Raw genomic sequence first — 20001 nt, forward strand, 5'->3', positions numbered from 1 at the left:
TTGGGTGTGATTGATAGGCTCATTATGTTGACTGTAGTGATGACTTTTCAAATGTGTCCATATGCCAACTACATACTTTATCAATTTTATTTTTTATTTTTTTTATTTTTTAGAGAGAGAGGAAGCTTGAGCAGTGGAGAGGGGTAGGGGGAGAGAGAGATTGAATCTTAAGCAGGCTCCACACTCAGCACAGGGCCACATGTGGGCTCAAACCCACAACCCGGGGATCATGACCTGAGCTGAAATCAAGAGCTGGACACTCAACCAACTGAGCCACCCAGGTGCTCCAATGTTTACAACTTTTTAAATTTGATGGTTCTTTTAAGGTAAAATTTTTGAATAAATAAATAAGACAGCTGTAAATAGCTGTTTCTCCATTAAGAAGGTAAGCCAAAATGAGAAATCAAATAATTTTTTTTGCCTTGGGCTCCTAGAACTGACTAAACCTCTTGAATTGTTGAAAGAAACTTTAAAATATCCCCAAGGCTATAACTTTGGGTGGTCTAGGAGTTCAGAAAGTGAGACCATAATGTGGTCTGGGTAGGAAGTGGGCAACAGTGAATGAGTGTGATGGTAAAGGTTGGAGGCCAGTATTTCTACAGTCCTGCTCTACTAATTTGCCTCAATAATTCAGAGAGCTATGAACATCCTATTGCAATCTGCTCAACTTTAGAAAATGCAACAATATTAGTGAGCAGTCTTGAAGGCCACAAAATTTTCCGGGGGAAAAAAGATATCCCAGAATTTACCTTGTCTGCAAGGTTAAGGCTATATATTAGAGTAGCTGCCAGGTCATTATAGTCTGGAATATTCCAAGAAAGAAGACGAAAAAAGAAGGGAAGTCTATGAAGAAAAGGGAAGGAAGGAGAAGAAGAGAAAAGCCGGTGCCCGCAGCGTCAACACGCATGCGCCACCTAGAGGGCACTTGCAAGGTGTGGCTGCCTGTGTTCTCCCTTCCACAAACCCCGTTCAGGAGGATCCCTTGAAATACAGGGTGTGGCCACTTCATTAGGGAGATGTTTAAATTTTTTACCACGTCAAAAAAATTTAAACTGATATAAGTGAGAATTCACTACTCCTTTGACTTTTTACAATTCTTTGTTTTTGTTTTCCAACACTTTCATGCCTCCCTTTATTTTAACTTTTATGCATGCTTTATTTCCTTCACCAAATTGTAAATCTCCTGTAGGATGAGTACAGAACAGGCTCATTTTTATATTCCTCACTCTTACCCTAACAATTTATGCTCAGTAAATATTTGTTGAGAAAACTTTTTTTTTTTAAACAGGCTATCAATGTTTTTATTTGACATATTGTACATTAGAGCCCCCTAGTGTGCAAAAACCACTGTCTGAAGAAGCCCAGATGAACAGGAATGTGAACAAGTTTTCAAGGGAATGATCTTTGACTCCTTTAATTCATGGTCCTTTTCTTGTATCTCTGATTTATTCTTCTGAGGGGAAAGACCAGTTGCAGAATATTAGAACTCATTAATTCTCCATTGCTGCAGCACTGACCTGTGCTTCAGCCTGCTTCCAAATTGCCTTTTCTTTCACCCCAGCAATGGAGGATAAAGTGTCTTATTGATTCCAAGAGACACCTTTTCACATTTTAACATTTCTGAAATCAAACCACATCTTACACTTGATGCCTCTCCCTATCACTCTTAGTTATGTGGTACTCATGACATCGTTGTCATTGCCCACACATGTGCAAACTTGGTTATAGCACTTCTCAATTCCACATCAGCTGAATTACAGGCTTTGCTTGTACCGTTTTTGTTAAGTTTAACTGCCATTTCAATACTTAAAAAAAATCTATATTAAGATACACTAACAACTACATATCTATACATATAAATGTATATGGAGAAAGCCATAATTTGGCATAAAAACATAAAGCTATTATGTATGCAAAATGGCAGGAAAATCATGCAGTGGGTTGTAAATTGATTAGTGTGAATTGAATATTTTTTGGAATGATGATCATATTCCTAGACTGTGCTACAAAACAACTAAGTTTTTTACAAGACCTGAGAAGGTCGATAGAGCTGTATTATATTCTATTATTGAGATTCATGCAAAACAATTGCTTATCAGGTACCAAGAAATGAAACCAGAGATGGGAAATTTTGCAGGTGCCCCTCTGATAATTCATATAATTACTGATGACTGAAAAATATCTCTATATATTTAATTTTAAGCTACAATATGAAACCTAAGAATGAGATCTTTTCTAAAAATCCCATTCTTTATAAATGGCAAAATAGCTGGATGATCAAGGTTGAGTTAATGATGTACTGGATTAAAGTCACTTGGAATTGGTAGCCAACAACTTCACATAACCCACATTGTAATTTGATTTTCAATGCATCTCATGCCCATGTACCTTAACAATTAAAGGAGAAGCTCACTGATACTATAGCAACTTGGGGTGTCTTGGCTATCCTTTTCCATAAAAATTACAAGTTGAGTTATACAACAAACTCTATAGGTCTAGATCAATGTTAGAAATAATGAAATCTTTAAGATATTGAATTTTTCTGCTCACGAATATAGTGCATCTCTCCACTGATGTACATGTTTTTTACTCTTTCAATAAATTTTATAATTATTCCATAAAAGATCTGTGCATCTTTTATTTGGGATTTATTATTTATTTATTTACTTATTTATATAATTTATTTATTATGGATTGGCATTTCATTATTTTTGTTGCTGTGGTAAATAGTTTTGTTTTTCAAATTGTATTTTCCCTTTATTATTGGTGATATAAAATGAACTTGACTTTCATATGTTGATCTTATGTCTGGTAGCCTTGATAAATTTGTGCATCAACTTTATAGATTTGTCAAATTTTGGTATATGAATTAGATGACAATTTTCAATTTTCAAAAAGAAGAGTTTTGAATTTCTCTTTCAAATTCTTTTATGTTTGTTTCCTTTTAGTTTCTTATTGTGCCATCTAGATCCCTAAGGACAATTGTTGAGTAATATGACATCCTAGTCTTGCTCTTTATTTTTAAAGGCATGTTTCTAATGGTTTACCTCTAAGAATGGCTTTTGCTATGCTTTTTTTAAGGTAAATACCATTATAATGTTATCCCTCATGAGCACAGAAACAAAACCCTTACTGAAATATTAGCAAACCAAATCTTGAAGCACATAAAAGCTTTAAACAACATGAGAAAGTGGAGTTTATTATAATAATGCAAGATTGGTTTAATATCTTAAACTTGATTATTTTATTTTTCTAATGTTTATTTATTTTTGAGAGAGAGAGACAGAGCATGAATGGGAGAGGGGCAGAAAGAGAGACACAGAATCTGAAACAGGCTCCAGGCTCTGAGCTGTCAGCACAGAGCCCGACGTGGGGTTCCAACTCGGGAACAGCAAGATTATGACCTAGGCCGAAGTCAGACACTTAACCAACTGAGCCACCCAGGTGCCCCAAAATTGATTATTTTAATACACCACATTAACATAATAAAGAAAATAAAGATGATCAATTCAAAAAGTTCACAGAAATGCATTAGTGAATAACGGTCATTCATAACAACTCCCAATAAACTAGGAATAGAAACCAAATTTCTCCTTTGGATAAAGGGCATACACACAAAAAACTACAGCTAGCATTCTACTAATCTAGAAAGATAACACATTTTTACTTAAGATCAGGAACAAGGCAAAGATGTTCATTCTCAGCATTTCTATTTAACATTGTGTTTGCAGTTTTAGCCATTTTAGTAAGGTAAGAATAAGAAGTGAAAGGCATACTTATTTAAAAGAAAGAAAATTATGTCTTTATTTTTAGATGACATCAAAAGCACTATCTTCATGGAAAAACATAAAATGAACTTCATTAAAATGAAAAACTTGATTTTTAAGAGATACCATTAAAAAAAGGAAGAAACAATTCATAGACAGCAAAAAATATTTGTAAATATTATACCTGGGAAGAGACATGTATACAAAATGTATTGTTTAAAATTTAAGAACTCAGTAATAAGAGGAACTCCACCAAATGTATAATGCAAAAGATTTTAATAGATATTTTACCAAAGGAGATATATAAGGGCACCAAAAACATACTCAACATCATTAGTCATTAAGGAAATGAACATTAAAACTAGAGACATCATTATATCCTCTCTAAGATGGATATTTTTAAAAAGACCATCAATACCAGTGTTGTTGAGAATGTGAAGAAACAATCACACATTCAAGGCAAGTGGTGTAAAATGGTATGGTTTCTTTGCAAAACAATTTACTAGCTTCTTAAAAGGAAAATCTTGCCATGTGAATCATCAATCTGCACACAAATTTTTAAAGCAGCATTATTCAAAATAGCAAGCATTTAAATAAACCCAAACGCACATTAACATTAACAGTTGAATTAATAAGCTAAATGTGTTAACTACATACAATGGAATACTATTCATAAACAAAAAGGAACTACTGATACAGGCAAACTTCACGTAGATGAACTTCAAAACATTAGATTTAGATTAACTTCAAACCATTAGATTAACTTCAAAAACATTTGCTAAATGAAAGAAACCAGAGACAAATGACTATATATTGTATTATTCCACTTACATAAAGTTTCCAGAAAAGACACAGCTATGGAGAATGAAAGCAGATCCAGAATGTTGGGCTGAGAGCAGGGATTGACTATACAATGGAACTAGGGAACTTTTGGGGGATTATAGAACTTTTATAAAACTGGACTCCAGTAATGGATTCACAACCATAAATTTTACTAAAAATAAGCGAACTGTATGTTTACAATAGGTGATAGGTGAATTGTGTGGAACATAAACTATCCCTAAATAAAGTTGTTAAAATTTTGTTATCACCCCAATTCCACTTTAATTAAAGTATGATGTTCATCTCCTACACAGATTTTGGGTAGCTTATTTATTGAAGGAGAAAAAGAAGGAGGAGGAGGAGGAGGGGGAAGGGAGGGGCAGGAGGAGGAGGAGGAGGAAGAGAAAAAGAAGAGGTCAAGCTATTGGCAATGGGAGCAGAAGGGACTGGAAAAATCCTCAGGTGCGACAGTAATTTACTTGACCTGAAATCACCCTCTCTACTAAACCACCACCAGTAATGATTTTGATGTGAAAAGGTTACTTAAGAAGGACTTAAAACACAGGAACTTACATAAGTTTACACATTCTGGTGATAGCTAGAACTAGGGACCCTGCTACTGCTAATTCCAAAGCAGAAACCTCTGTCAAAGTGCTGAAAGCCAAAGATTAAAAAAAAAAAAAACAACTAAAAGAAGTTATCGGGTGAAAACAAACAAACATTTAATACAATCATAACTTTAGCAAAATTTTTGTCAAATGCAAGACAAACTAGGAGAAAATGAAATGACATATTTAAAATGCTAACAGTAAAAAACTGTCAAGCTAAAAGTCTATATCTGGTAAAATATACTTCAAAACTAAAGACGAATTATAGAAATTTTCAGGTAAACAAAACGTGAGAGAATTTACTAACAGCACGACAAAGAAAGCTAAAGGAATTTTATCAGGCTGTCAAGAGATGATACCAGTTCCGCATGAAATCAGTACCTGGGGTAAATATGACAAAGTACATTTTTAATATCCTGTATTTTGTAAGATACCTGCTTACTTAAAGTAAAAACAACAATGGTATTTTTTCGGGTTTATAAAATACGTGGTAGTAATATACAGGATGTCTTCATGTCAGTTTGGGCAGCTATAGCAAAGTTTCATAGACTGGGTGGCTTATAAACAACAGAAATTTACATCCCACCTTTCTGTAGGTCTGAAGTCCAAGATCAGGGTACCAGCACAGTCAAGTCTGGTGAAGACTCTCCTCCAGGTTTCAAACTTCCAAATTCTTGTTGTATACTCACATGGTAGGGAGTAGAGAGAGGAAGCAAGCTCTCTGGTCACTCAGCAGTGCATTTATCCCATTCATGGGGGCACTACCTTCATGACCCTCATCTAATCCTGATTATCTCTCAAAAGCCTCACCTTTCAGTACCATCACATTGGGGGGTAGGCTCTCAACCTATGAACATTGGGGCAGGGGACACAAACATTTTGTTCATAACATTTGATAATAGGAGAAAAGGAAAGGAGGGGTAGAGTAAAGTGGCTTATCCTATTATAAACTTTTATTGTATGGGGGGTGGTATAATATTAATTCAAGTTATACTGTGATTAAAAATGCATATTATATAATCCCTAGAGCAAGAACTGCAATAAAAGCATAGATTAAAAGCTAACAGATGAAATACTAATAAAATACATGATTAATCTAAAAGAAAGCAAGACAGTGGCATGAAAAGAAAAAGGAACACAATGAGTAAAGAGAAAACAGCATGATGATAGACCTAAACCCAGCCATATCAGCAACTGTGTTAAATATAAAGGGGTTAGACATTCCAATTACAGGGTAGAGATGGTCAAAATAGACACAAAGCTAACCAAGAGCCAATATATGTTGTTTACAAGAGATGTGCTTTAAAACTAAATAGAGGGGAGCCTGGGTGGTTCAGTTGGTGTCCGACTTTGGCTTGGGTCGTGATCTTGCAGTCTGTGGGTTCAAGCTCCACGTCAGGCTCTGTGCTGACAGCTTGGGGTCTGGAGCCTGGTCCGGATTCTGTGTCTCCCTCTCTCTTTTTCCCTCCCCCACATGCACTCTGTCTCTCTCGCTCTCTCTCAAAAATAAATAAACATTAAAAAAAATCAATAAATACAGTAGGATGAAAGGAAAAGGACAGAAAAAGATATACTATAAAAATATTAAGCATAAGAAATCTTGTAAGGCTTTGTTAATGTCAGACAAAGTAGACTTCAAAACAAGGAGTATTCCAGAAATAAAGATATTACTTAAATATTTATCTTTATATTTATTTATATCATAATATTTATATTGTTACAAATGCAATAATAAAGGGTTAACTCATGATGCAAATGTAACGGTCATGAATGCATCTTTCAAGCAATCAGATATCAAGGTGGTCAATTAGGACAATGAGGCAAATTGAAAGTAACAATCAAGCCTTTATTCACTTACTACGACATTGCAAAAAAGAGGCAAAAACAGGCACCGGTTCCTAAGGATTTCGTTTTTTCTCGTGGAGTGGCACTGGTGGAAAGATAGGGAGATGCAGTGCAAGTGGGGGGATTGTCTCACTGCCAAGGGAACCTGAGGGCCAGATGGGAGGGAGGGAGGGAGGAACTAGGCGTGGAAAAGTTTTGAGTCAGAGTGGAGAAACATTCCTTAGTGTAGACTCCAGATGAGGTCTTCAAACTGAGGTGTTAGGCTAGAAATGCAGTGTGGGCAGGACAGCTGCTCCCCAGGCCTGCTGGGCAAAGCCTTGCCATGTATGGTTTGGTATGATCAGCATAGTTGTTTGGCCTGGAGTTACACTCCTCAGTGTATATTGCAAAGAATTGCAAAGTACATAAAGCTAAAATTTATAGAACTAAAGGAGAAGTGGACATATCACATATGGAGACTTTAAAACTTCTTTTTCCATAACTGATAGAGCAAATAGATAAAATGTCAGTGAGGATATACTTGACCTAATGAACATTTTTAGTATACTCTTGATAACAACTGTAGAATGTACCTCCTTTTAAGGTAACCATGGAAGCTGAGCCATAAAACAAGTCTCAGTATGTTTCAAAAAGTTAAAATCATGCATAGTATATTTTCTGAGCATGACAAGATTAAATGCAAAAAAGACAACAAAAGATACCATTAAGCCCCCCCCCCATATATTTGGAAATTAGAATATATACTTCTAAAAACACATGGGTGAAAGAAGAATCACAAGGTAATTAGAAAGTATTTTGAATTAAACCATCACAGAAGCACAACATATCACAGCTTGTGGGAGTCACTCCTACTTCCCTTCTTTGGTCCCCAGATCCAAATAGTCTAAATGTGATCCAAGTATCTAAATACGGGAAAAACTGGTTACTGTCCAAAACACACATCACATCTTATAAGATGGTACCACAACCCCCTAAGATATTGTCTCTCAGATGATACTTAAAATAAGTCTCTGTCAGGCCCTGCCAATGTTGTGTTAGGCAACTGCTTCTAGATCAGCATTTCTCTAACTTTTCTCATTAACCCCCCCCAAACCCTGCCCCCAAAGAAACTTTTAAGTTTTTTTCCTCTGAATCATTATAATATCTAACGCTTTTTTGGCCCTTAGAACAACTTTTGCCTCTTGTGGAGGCAATATTGCTCCCATTGAGAATGAATGTTCTTCATGATATGGTAAAGAGTAATACTCATTAATTCCATATACATAAGTTCCTTTCTATACTTCTTTGTTGGCAAATGTGCTTCCTGGTCATATTGTATATAATACCAATATGATAAATAATTCATTTGGTAGGTTCATAGATGGTGGTACTGGCAGAAACATCGAGGAAAAGAAAGGCAAATCCAAAATAAATATCTATTTCAGTGAGAACAAAAATTGCTGCATGTACCATGATGGGAAGCACTGATAATCACTCTTGGCCTTTCAAGGCATTAACTGCCCTACCTTTATAAAAAGTGCAGACAAAATGGTATGCTAAATGGATACCAGTTCATTTCTTCTCTGTTACCTAACTACTTTGTCAATGGGCTGCTATACAAAGCAGGTTTGGTAGCAGGTACAGAGGTTATGCATGGAATCAATAACCTGGCTTCCACCACTGCTGAGCACCCTGCCAGTAATAGCAAAGGCTGACATTGAGCACTCAGTAGAACACCATTTCCCAGATCAGGAATCCACCTGATGGGAAGTTGATGAAAGTGACACACCAAATGAACACTCATGTTCTATTCTTACTGTCTACTCTTCCTCCACACCCAAAGGTTGGAATCTTCCCGATTAAAGTTTGTCTTGAGATCAATAAACTCTTGATTGCCTTTTAATCTAACTTTTGATTGCATTATTTACCACAAAAATGTTCCCAAATACTGATTTTTTAATTCATGCCTGGAGACCATTACTTTGTGGGGGAAAGAAACAACTTTAATTCTATATAAAAGAAATAACAAAAGACTTGTTTTCCCATATTCTCAAAATCTTAGAAACTAGATAACAAACCTAGAATTATACGTGTTAAGTATAATTAGATATGTTCTCAACTTCATCCCATGTTCTCCAGATCATTCACAATGAACATCACAAGATTCGATTCAATAATCCTACATCTTTATATCAACAAGAATCTGTATCTCCAAAATAACAAGTTTTCAAGCAAAAATCTAGTCTGTGACTTGTAATTACCTTCTTTTTAGGTTTAGAGATTCTTGAGTAATTAATGCTTTGGAGTTCTTAATATCTGTTTTTGAATGTTCTTGAACTCAGTAATATCTAGATTTTCCTTTACTTAATGATAGTTGGTAAAAACAAGTTAAATCTGTTTTCCTCATATGGTCTGAGAATAGGTTAGGGTAACCCACATTTATTTCAGAGGCCTGCCTTTTTTACCCCTGAATGATTCAGCTAAACACCATGAAGTTTTAACATTAGGTAATAGAATGACCTTCTTAAAATAGCTGTAGCCCAAAAGTCTGTTGTGTGCCTTGAACTCAAGAGAGTTAATAAGGAGAGCTGTACAAAGCACCTTGATCAATTTCTGAGGTGAATGTATGATAAAGGATGGACCAAGGTCACTTTTCCTGATGTCCATCTTGTTGAGAGTGTCTGGCAGAACTGGGCCACTAGATCCCAAGGGAAATGGGAGTTTGAAGCAATTATCTAAATAATTCAGAGAAGAAGTCATACCCAGGCGTGTCAAGGTCACCCATATGAGCAGAAGGGGAATCTAAATATTTTGAATCTTGTTAGCAATTTATTAAAGAACTCTAGGACACACATACTGATATTGATTCATTACATAAAGGGAAAATCTTATCACTGGAAAAAAATAGGCTCATGTACATATATCACATTAAATAAATGCTCAATTTTCTTTCTACTGTGCCCAATAGAGAATGCCTTTCACCTGCATAAGAGTAACAATAGCGTTCTAAATTCTATTCATAGGATTTATAATTCTGTATTTCTAAAATAATTTTCTCACCAAGCAGCATGAGTTTTCATCTAGAAGGAAAAAAATCAGTGTAGCTGATATAGATACAAAATAGAAGGAAGAGAAAAGGAAACAGAATCACCCATACGCTTCTGGGAAATAAAAAGATTTCACACACTATAAAAAAAATCATTTTATTCACAGGGTACATTTCCAAATTTTCTCCAAGTAAGGGAGGTAGAGAAATTGAGACTTACTGAATCTTCTCACTACCAGCCATAATTACAATGAACACACCAAAGAAAAAGACATGTTTTTACAGCAAACCTCCTCCTATGACATTACATTTAGATTCTGTGGAAACCGCTCAGTAGAACCAACTGAGATAGATACTTTTTTTTAAGTCACACTATAAAAAGTACAAGTTAAAGTTTTTTCTTACCTGCTACATTTTATATTAAACTTAAAGAAGGAATGAAGAGCATTGATTTTCCCCACACCTCCTGCCAACAGAATTTAGCTTCATTAGGAAAAAGTAATTCCGTGTATACTTCAAAGATTATTTCGTTTTATAGTCTAATCTAAGATATTTTCCAGAATTATTGCCCCCATGGACCAGTAATCAAGCTACACTGTATGAGAAAGAATATTTGAATTTCTATTTTTCTCTTACTTCCAATCTGCAAATATGCTAGTTTTTTAAGTTTATTTATTTATTTTTAGAGAGAGAGAGAAAGAGAGAAGGAGAAAGGGCAGAAAAGAGAGAGAGAGAGAGAGAGAGAGAGAGAGAATCTCAAGCAGGTTCTGTGCCATCAGTACAGAGCCTGATGTATGGCTCGAACTCACGAACTGTGAGATCATGACCTGAGCCGAAATCAAGAGTCGGACACTTAACTGACTGAACTACCTAGGCGCCCCTGCAAATTTGCTCTTGAAAAACAGTTTTCACATATGTGGAAGGATATATAAGGTGCAATAGTCAACTTAAAGAGACCAGCAAGAAACTTTTTCAAAACTTTTTAGACCGACTATGCTGTGTGGTAGAGTTCTAATAATGTTCTAGACTTTTAAAAAATTAAACAACCTTTTCAATGGAGCTTCTACTTGTCTGTTCTCTCCCCTTCCCTCTAGTGTCTGACTCTGATGTACCCCTGTGACCATCAATCACTACAAATTGTGAATCCTGTATGAGAGGGATATCTATAGTAACTTATGGACAAGAAAGCCCAAAGAATTGATGCTTAAGAGTGAATGAGAAACAGAAACAAATTGTTTCCTTGCTTCCATGAAAGCTAGTATTTGCTGGAGAAACACATATTTGAATCTAATCATCTTAGTTCTCCTGTAGCTATCACCTAAGGAGCTCTTTATGAGAAGGTTCTACTACTTCAACAAAAGATATTTACATACAGTTATCAGACATCTCCAAGGCCTATATACTATTGTGCATTTATGTAAAGTAGTCACATTCACTACAGTTATAAGAGTTCTTGCTGATGGTAAAGATACAACTTGGAACAGACATGGCTACACCTCTAAAGAGACAGGTACATGAAGGAAATACAAAAGGAAGTGGGAGCCAAGCCAGAAAAAGTTAAGGCACCCTCTGCCACCCCCACCTAGCCAGACATTTTTCTCTTTTCAATGGGCATGAATAATGCAAGGTGTGTGTGTGTGTGTGTGTGTGTGTGTGTGTGTTTACACTAAAACAGAGAGGAGAAAATGCATCTAAATCTTTCTAACTCTCACCATGCATATGGTGACCATGTTTCAAAGGGTCACCTTCACTTCCTACCATTGCTGCCTCATCATGACAGGAGACCTAAATAATAATCTTGCATATGTGTCAAAGTGGAGATAAAAAGGGGATATGAAAATGGCAGCATTTGTATATCCCAACATAGACACCAAGGAAAGCGTAACTCGAAGAGGGGCAGAAGGGTCCAAGTAGGTAAACAGGTGCCACTCTTCCATCTTCTTCCCTAAGTGTCTCACAACCTGGTTCTCACACTGCTTCTTCTAGAGTCTTTTCATCATGAGCCATAATTACTGCATAACAATATATTTCCTTTAAAAGGTTTTGGAAGGTTCTATTCTTGGGACTGTGCTCAAGGACAACAGCCTCTGTGCTCTGAGCTTAGCTTCAGACTAAGATCCCTGTCAATGGTCCTTCACAATTAAAATCCTGATTTCCTCTTTTCTCTTTTTCATTTTGGTTAAACCCTTCTTTATTACAATTTTCCATTTTGCTTCCTATGCAGAGAAAAACAGACACATCTGACTCCCAATTTCTCTGCCCTGGATAAAAATCACATTTCTTAGATGTTTACTGGTATCATGTGACACATACACTTTTAAAATGACAAATAACTGGAGAAAATCTAATTATGTAGAAGCAGAAAGAGACATGATCAATATATTTGAATATTACTCTATAAAACTCCCAGGCAGCTTTGCATCATTGATTATCTCCTACAGCTTTAACAGAAAGCAAAGTTAGAAGGGATTTTAGCACAATGTAGGGATCAATAAGAACACACAGGAGGTGGGCAAACAAGTGACCATAAAATATAATTCCTCTCTTGTGCTTTAAAAAAGTTATAGCCATGGGCTTTAACAGAAATATGTACTTCTTCCGTATTGTGATGATGAGCAGAGGCCATGTTATGTTTGAATGAGCCTTCCTTCCACACATCTCTTTCGATCCCTCACCTCTAGGATGTATGTAAAAACTGTAAGAGACTGAGGGTAAATTCTTGGCTGAGGGTAAGCCAGTAGTATCCTTTTTCTTATGATAGGAAGGAAAAAGGCCACAGCAATTGTAGCTTCATGTTAAGTGTCTTTCTTCTTGCAAAATAGGACTCTTATAGTGTTCAACCTAAATATTCTGCCTTCACGGTTAGGAGTTGCAAACAAACATTCTAAGCTTCTGGATTCTTTTGGATCAGTGTCCAGGGCTTTTAAAGAAACTGTAAAAGAACCGGTGGAAAATAGTTGACCCCTGAACAATGTGGGATTGGGGGTCCCAACCCTGCCGTGCAGTCAAAAATCTGCATACATCTTTTGACTGCCCCAAAACATAACTACTAATAGCCTATTATTGACCAGAAGCCTTACCAACAACATTAACAGTCGATTAACACATAGTTTATGTTATTTGCATTATATACTATTTTCTTACAATAAAGTGAGCTAGAGAAAAGAAAATATTAAGAAAATCATAAGGAAAATACTTTTACAGTACTGTACTATATTAGAAAAAATCCATGTATAAGCAGACCCATGCAGTTCACACCTGTGTCATTCAAGGGTCAGCTATACTTGATATCTCCCTGGCTTCAAGAACTTAGAAAATTCATCTGCATGGAGAAAAAAAAGCTCCATTTTTAATAATCACTGACAGGGCCATAATTAGGTCAGGGTGACTAGAATTCTGTCACAGGACACCCAAATTTAGAGAGCACAAGTTTAAGAGGAAAAAAAAACTGTTTACAGCAGTGTAAAATTTCAAGCATCTTAGCAAATTTCCACACCAATTCTCCAGTCACAAGACTACAAGCTTGACCCCAGAGACAAGCCAGCTTCCCTGGTAGTCAGCAGAAACAGTGCTGGAAAGCCAAGGTCAAGGGCAGAGACTTCTCTGACTTACATACTGAAAGCTTGGGAGTAGGGTTGTCTCCTCCTCTCCACTTGCCTCATCCTCTCCCTGGCACACGGTGGATTCAAACTGCTAAAATTGCTGGTCATGTTTAGTTATAGTTACTACACACTTTGCTGGGAGCTTGATCTAAGTTTCAGGTGTCTTATAGCTGTTTCTCGATGCGTGCTCACTAAAAGTCAGAGTCTGAGAGTCAGCCTCTACCCTGGGAAGATGAAGAAATAAAAAGCACAGTACTGCTCTCAGTCCTTACTCCTCCCCGTATTTTCCCTCAGATTCTCACAAAAGTCTTTACAGCTCTTGACCTCTGGAACTCTGTAAACAGAGCAGATATTATTACCTGGTTCTGGTGGGAAAATTTTCATAGGAATAAGAATTCCCTAAAGTTTTTGGCGGACTGTGACCTTTTAGGTCTCACCTAACAAGGATTTGTCGGTTAAAATTTTCACAAAGTCAATATTTTTAAATATAAAAATTAAAATTACAGATGGCTGATTTTTCAAACAAAGAAATGGAAAGCTATATATAATAAAATTACAAAACTATGATAGTGGCTAACAAGAAGAAACGTCATTGATATTTTTTTTTTCTATTTGGAATAGTCTATAACACTTCTGTAGAGCTTCTGACTGAGAATATTTTTGTCAAATTCAGAATCCTGGGATTTCTTCCATTATTTTCCATGTAGATTGTTAAACTGTGTTGCCCATTGCTCCAGGTATAAGTTATATGTATCCTAAAGAAAGTTTGTAGCCAAGAGAAGGTCATGAGACATCAAAAACTCCAATAGGTACTGTCTGAACATCTGCCTTTTGGGGTCATTTGTATCATTTTGGAATATTTACCTTGTTAAAATAACAGTGAACTATATGGAAGCAAAATCCCAGGGGCACTCCTTAACTTCATGTGTTAGTTGCAGTTCAGATGCACAATGTTATATAAACTGTTGGTCAAATACTCTATATAAAGCATATGTATCCACTGTCCTCTTCCATATAAAAATATTTCATATAAAAATCACTTTTCTATCTTGGAGAATGACTTAATCCTTCACCCATCTTAATTTTGCTAACGTGTGATTAAAATTAAATGGAGGTCACCCTTACTCATGATCCTTAGCATCAGTGTAATTCTCAAACTGGAGCTGATAAAAGTTAAAAACTCGTATCAGGTACCCATTTTCAGTCTCTTCACCCCCTCTCTTGCCCTCATGGAGCAACCTAGTTTTTGTCAATAAAAAGCAATTTAAAGATTAGAGAGGTTGACTCCCTCTTTTGGCAGATGCGTTGAAAGTGATGAAATATTTTCTTACTGAGTGTGTCTACTATAACCTGAATATCTTCTCAGATAACCTTAAGGGTCAGCAGTATTAAAGTGTCATTGACCAAATTTGGCAAAGTATGAGGTCCAATTCTGAAGTTCTCAGTTTCAGATAAAATAATAGGTGCTTAGAATTCAACTTCTTAATAGTAATAGAGTATTCCAGACTATTCTGCAAGATAATTCTGGAGAGATCCTCACTTAGGGACACATGTATTTCAAGAAGGACAGATATGTATAGCCTATGCTATAATGCCCCTATACACAGACACACACACACACACACACACACACACACACATTTCTAAGTTTGTTTTTTTTTTTAAATATGGAACGCTTCACAAATTTGCATGTCATCCTTGCTCAGGGGCCATGCTAATCTTCTCTGTATCGTTCCAATTTTAGTATATGTGCTGCCGAAGCAAGCACCATTTCTAAGTTTAGATACATCTATCTAACCACAAGAAAGGGAATATGGATGGCATACCTATGCATTGTCAGTATAAAATAACGCCAACTGCAATCTACTCTAAGAAAACATTCTCGTTCAATTGTAGTCATACTTTGAATGATGTGAGCATGTATATGTATCCTTAAGTGAAGAAAAGTTGTGTCAGTCAAAGTATTCTTTTGGTCTAATCCAGCATTTTCAACATTGACACTATTAATGTTCTAGAATGGGTAATTTTTGCTGTGGGGGGCTGACCTCTGCACTGTAGAATGTTTAGTGGGATCCCTGGCCACTGTCCAGTAGGTGCCAGTAGCACCTTCCAAATCATGACAATCAAAAATGTTTCTAGACCTTGCCAAATGTCACCAGATAGGGGAGGGGAATTACCCCAGTTGAGAAGTACTGGTCTAAATAAACATTATCATCTCAGGCCATTTCTGTTTGCCTTTCCAAAGCCACAAATGTATAGACTAAAAATTGCACACTATATTATATAAATCTATTCCAGAAATCATAACAAGATGTGAAATTTCCAAATAGCAGTTTCAGTGGAACTGTGACGAATGGGTTTTAGGGAGCTCATTAATTACACTTTAACAATTTCATCAGTTAAAGTACTAATTTGTGTGACATATATGTTTTTCATTAGCCCTTTTACCTTTGATGAAGTGTATAGATACAAATGTATTCCTTTCTGCAGTAATTATTAAATAATAATAGGTCTAAAGAGGAAATAGGTTTAGGGTTTCACATATAGTGCATATTTACTATAACTCACTCATAGTACAGTCTCGTTAACCTCTTTGCAGCAATATAGAATCAAAATAGCAAATCAGTTCTACAAGATATCAATACTCTCAAATTCTTAACTTTCCAAATATCAGTATACTCTGTGTTAGGTCAACCAGTCATTTTTTAACAGCTGATTTCTATAATAACCTCAATATTTACTCTTCTTTAGAAATTGCCTATTCCAGTGATGTTGAATTTTTCCAAGGGCTTCGTTGACTCAGTATCTTTTAAATTAACCCACCAAAAACTGTCACCTGCTTTAATTTATGTGGTCTACTAAGTCTCTACCATTAAAAATGAAGCAGAACTTTTTGGCATAGTTTGTCTACATTCTGGTGACATTTAAAAGAATGAAAAGAGTGATTTCTAGTGTCTCCCTTTAGATTAAGGCATTCCAAAGCACAAAGACAATGAGAGGCCTCTTTTATCTTCCTCTTACATGCAAACACATTTGGCTGCTTGTAATCTGTCAGTAGAGCTTGTTTGCAGTGTGAAAGCTGATGTAAAAAGCTTCTTTCGGAGTAGCCTTACCTGCTACTACCAGGGGAATCAACATCTACAAATTCACATCCCTTTACTTGTATGAATCATGCCTTGTGTCACCACCCTCAACACAAGGTCCATTCATGAGATGTTAGGGAGAGTCAGAATGAGTAAAACAATTCTGCTCATTTGGGGTAAGCATTTGGGGGTGACGCTGGTGTGAGCACTATGAGAAACAGCAGTAAGCCGGCCTGTCTTTTATCAAGGTGAGGTGGGTAGTTCATAATATACATTTGTAGCTCTTTGACAATGGTACAGATTTTGCCACACTAGGTCATGTGGGTTCAGCTTTCCTACTTGTATGGGAATGAGCTTTGTTTACCTGTGTGTATGTGTGTGTGTATGCATAAATATATGCATGTTTTGTTTGCATGTATCTTGGAGTGAATAATATACAATGGTAGATAGAAAAGGGATGTGCCCTCCAGTCTGTTTCCAGACTAAACCTTACATTATTGTGCTTTACTTCATCTCTGAGCATTAAATTAGGAAGACAATTATGCCAATTTGCAAATAAATAATGCACTCATATTTGCAGCCTTTTTGCACTGAAATAACATAATAATACAAATAGGCTTAAATAATGCAGGCCTAAAATGGAGTTTATGCCCTCAATTCTGAGAAGAGAAAGTATCTCACATTATCCAGACTATGAACCAACACAGTCTAAATTCTACAATGCTTCATTCACATTGTCTAAGTAGATTTGACAAAAGGAGAGGAAGCAATTCTTATTTAACATTTTTTAAATGGAAGGAGACTAAAGTTAACATAGACTTGATTCAACAAATCATAATAATTAGCTGTAGTGTTTCGTATCTTTATTACTCAGTAAGGTTTTTTTTTAATCTACCTCATCACCCACTCACTGCCCCTCAATAGGGCAAAAATAAATATTAATTTTTTAAAAACCTATGTTCTATAATATACGATAGGTTTTTTTAAGCCAGATTGTGTTGATAATCAGTAACACTTTGCCCTGGCATTTCCTTTACTCTACCTTGATTAATTCCTCAGCCTCAGCAGCTAGAGTTCTGTTTTGTTTGTGAACTGCACCTTCTAGATCAGAACCATGTAAATGTGTTTCACCAACATTACTCCATACTCCATCAGCGTGTTACTAGTTGCAAATCCACAATCTGCTACAAAATATTTCATAGGATTTTCATTTCTTGTTTGTCGTCCAAGCCATCATCAAAGTAGAGTTTCTCTCGGGGGTTTGTAGTTGTTTTGTTTTGTTTTGTTTTTCCAAGTGGCCCATGTGAATCCATGAAACGACTTGACCATTTCCTTTTGGAGTCATGTAAAAAATCTAACAAAAATACCCTGGCTCAGTTCTTTCTTTTCCCATGGTCCCTAGGAAGTGGGCTGGAGTGGAGTGTCTTCACATGGGTCTAGCTGCATTCTCAGTGCACCAATTTTATGAAGATACCAGAGCTGGAGAAATTCCTCTGGCATGGCATGGAAGCCAGAAAAGGGCAAGACATTATCATAGTAGTGGTGGCTGATGGGCTGTTCATGCATATTCACAGAGAAGGGCCAGAAACCATAGATGGCTACCTCTTCACAGAGGCCCAGAGCTGCACTCACCAAAAAAAGTCCTGTGGACAGGCGCTTGGCATGGATTCCCCTACTCTTCCAGAACTTTCCAATGCTACGCAGAAAGTTGGGGTTGGCAAAGAGCACTGTTTGATTGGCACCAACATCTGACAGTGTATAATAAACCCGGAGGGATGGCTCTGTTCCTGTTTTCATAGAAAAAGCAGGCATGTAGATGTAACTGTGGTTATAGATTTTCATGTTGTCCACAAATGTCTTCCTGGACCACAGCAGATTCTGAAACCTATTAAAGAGAAGAAGTCAATTAAACCTGAAGAAAAGGAACTCATCAAAACCCACTATTCTTCTGATGGCCCTGATAGTTCACATTATCTCGGCAGGAGGGAGGCAGAGGACATGAAAACAATGAAAAATGCTTCACTTGTATTTAAAAATCCTCCTTGATCTGGGTGCCTGGGTGGCTTAATCGGTTAACCATCTGACTTCAGCTCAGGTCATGATCTCACAGTTCGAGCTCCAGGTTGGGCTCTGTGCTGACAGTGTGGATGGAGCTTGGAGCCTGCTTTGAATTCTGTGTCCCCCCCCTCTCTCTGCCCCTCCCCCACTCACATTCTGTCTCTCTCTCTCTCTCTCTCTCTCTCTCTCTCAAAAGTAAATAAAAAATTTTAAAAAATTAAAATCTTCCTTCATCTTACCAATTATCTCTCATCAAGTTGCTTGGCTTCTGCCAAACCTAACATCTTAAATTCTGATTAAGATTCCTTACTAGAATTCCTTCTGAACTAAAATGCACTGTATATTTTGTTCTCCCAGAATTTTTTGCCTGGAATGTAAAAATGGTTTAATACTCATAAATTCACAAAGGTTTTTGGTTATTGGATAGGATTTGGATAAAAACTACTTGTCCAATCTGATATAAGCACAGGACTGGTTTCCTCATCTGCAAATCAAAGGAACCACCTTGAAGATACTTCTTCCCATTGAAATTCTATGATAATAGAAGTATTCAGATTAATTTAAATATTATAACTATAATTTTACACTGAAAAAAAGACTCGTTACTACTATCAAATGATGCTGACAGAGTTGACCACATTGCTTGCTCCAAAGAACTCTTTTTTCCTATGTTCTTTCAGTTTGGGTTCAATAAAGAGAGGATCTCTGGTTCAAGTGCATTCAACTAAAATTGATGGTATACATCCTATGGGTCAGGTACTGGGGAGTTAAAAATTTAATGACCCAATTTTTGTTCTCAGAAAATTCAAGTCCAATTGCAGGAACAAAAATATAAATGAGTGCAACATAATGTTCTAAATGGAACATTGGATATTTGTATAAAGTACTGTGGAATACAGATGAAAAAATAATTAATCCTGCCTTGGGAGAGGAGTGGAGCCTGAGAAAGCTACAGACAGGGGATGACACTGAGTCCCACACCTCCTGTGGAGAACAACATGAAGAATAGCAACTAAACTAGAAGAAACACTTTGGTCATAGGCAAGGGTAAAAGTGTATTGACACAATAATGAGGATTCTGTTTCCCTGGAAGGTGGGAGATGGGAATGGTAGAGGTAGTGGTTGAAGATAAGACATGTTGCAAAAAACCTCATGTGTCTCTAATTTGTTTGGACTTCATTCTGCAGCGAT

General features: G+C 36.4%; 1 protein-coding gene and 1 non-coding gene across 19 annotated transcripts in view; both read right to left on the reverse strand.

Moving 5' to 3' along the window:
• Positions 1 to 10244: 10244 nt before the first annotated feature.
• ST8SIA1 (ST8 alpha-N-acetyl-neuraminide alpha-2,8-sialyltransferase 1) overlaps positions 10245 to 20001 on the reverse strand; it is a 150316-nt gene continuing 140559 nt past the window's right edge. For 13 of the 18 annotated variants that reach the window (XM_042991924.1, XM_042991928.1, XM_042991919.1 and 10 more), the window contains one exon: positions 17590 to 18637. In XM_042991924.1, the coding sequence (XP_042847858.1) occupies positions 18151 to 18637 (487 nt within the window). In that variant the 3' untranslated portion in view covers positions 17590 to 18150. Of the gene's footprint in view, positions 10534 to 13679; positions 13894 to 17588; positions 18638 to 20001 lie in introns of those variants that run through there. The other 5 variants (XR_006219820.1, XR_006219819.1, XM_042991916.1 and 2 more) reach the window with 5 other exon arrangements.
• Positions 15331 to 15437, reverse strand: LOC122240602. The gene has a single exon (XR_006220382.1). It is a non-coding gene; the product is annotated as a U6 spliceosomal RNA (small nuclear RNA).

Source organism: Panthera tigris, chromosome B4, assembly GCF_018350195.1.
Source record: "Panthera tigris isolate Pti1 chromosome B4, P.tigris_Pti1_mat1.1, whole genome shotgun sequence".
Taxonomy (NCBI): domain Eukaryota; kingdom Metazoa; phylum Chordata; class Mammalia; order Carnivora; family Felidae; genus Panthera; species Panthera tigris.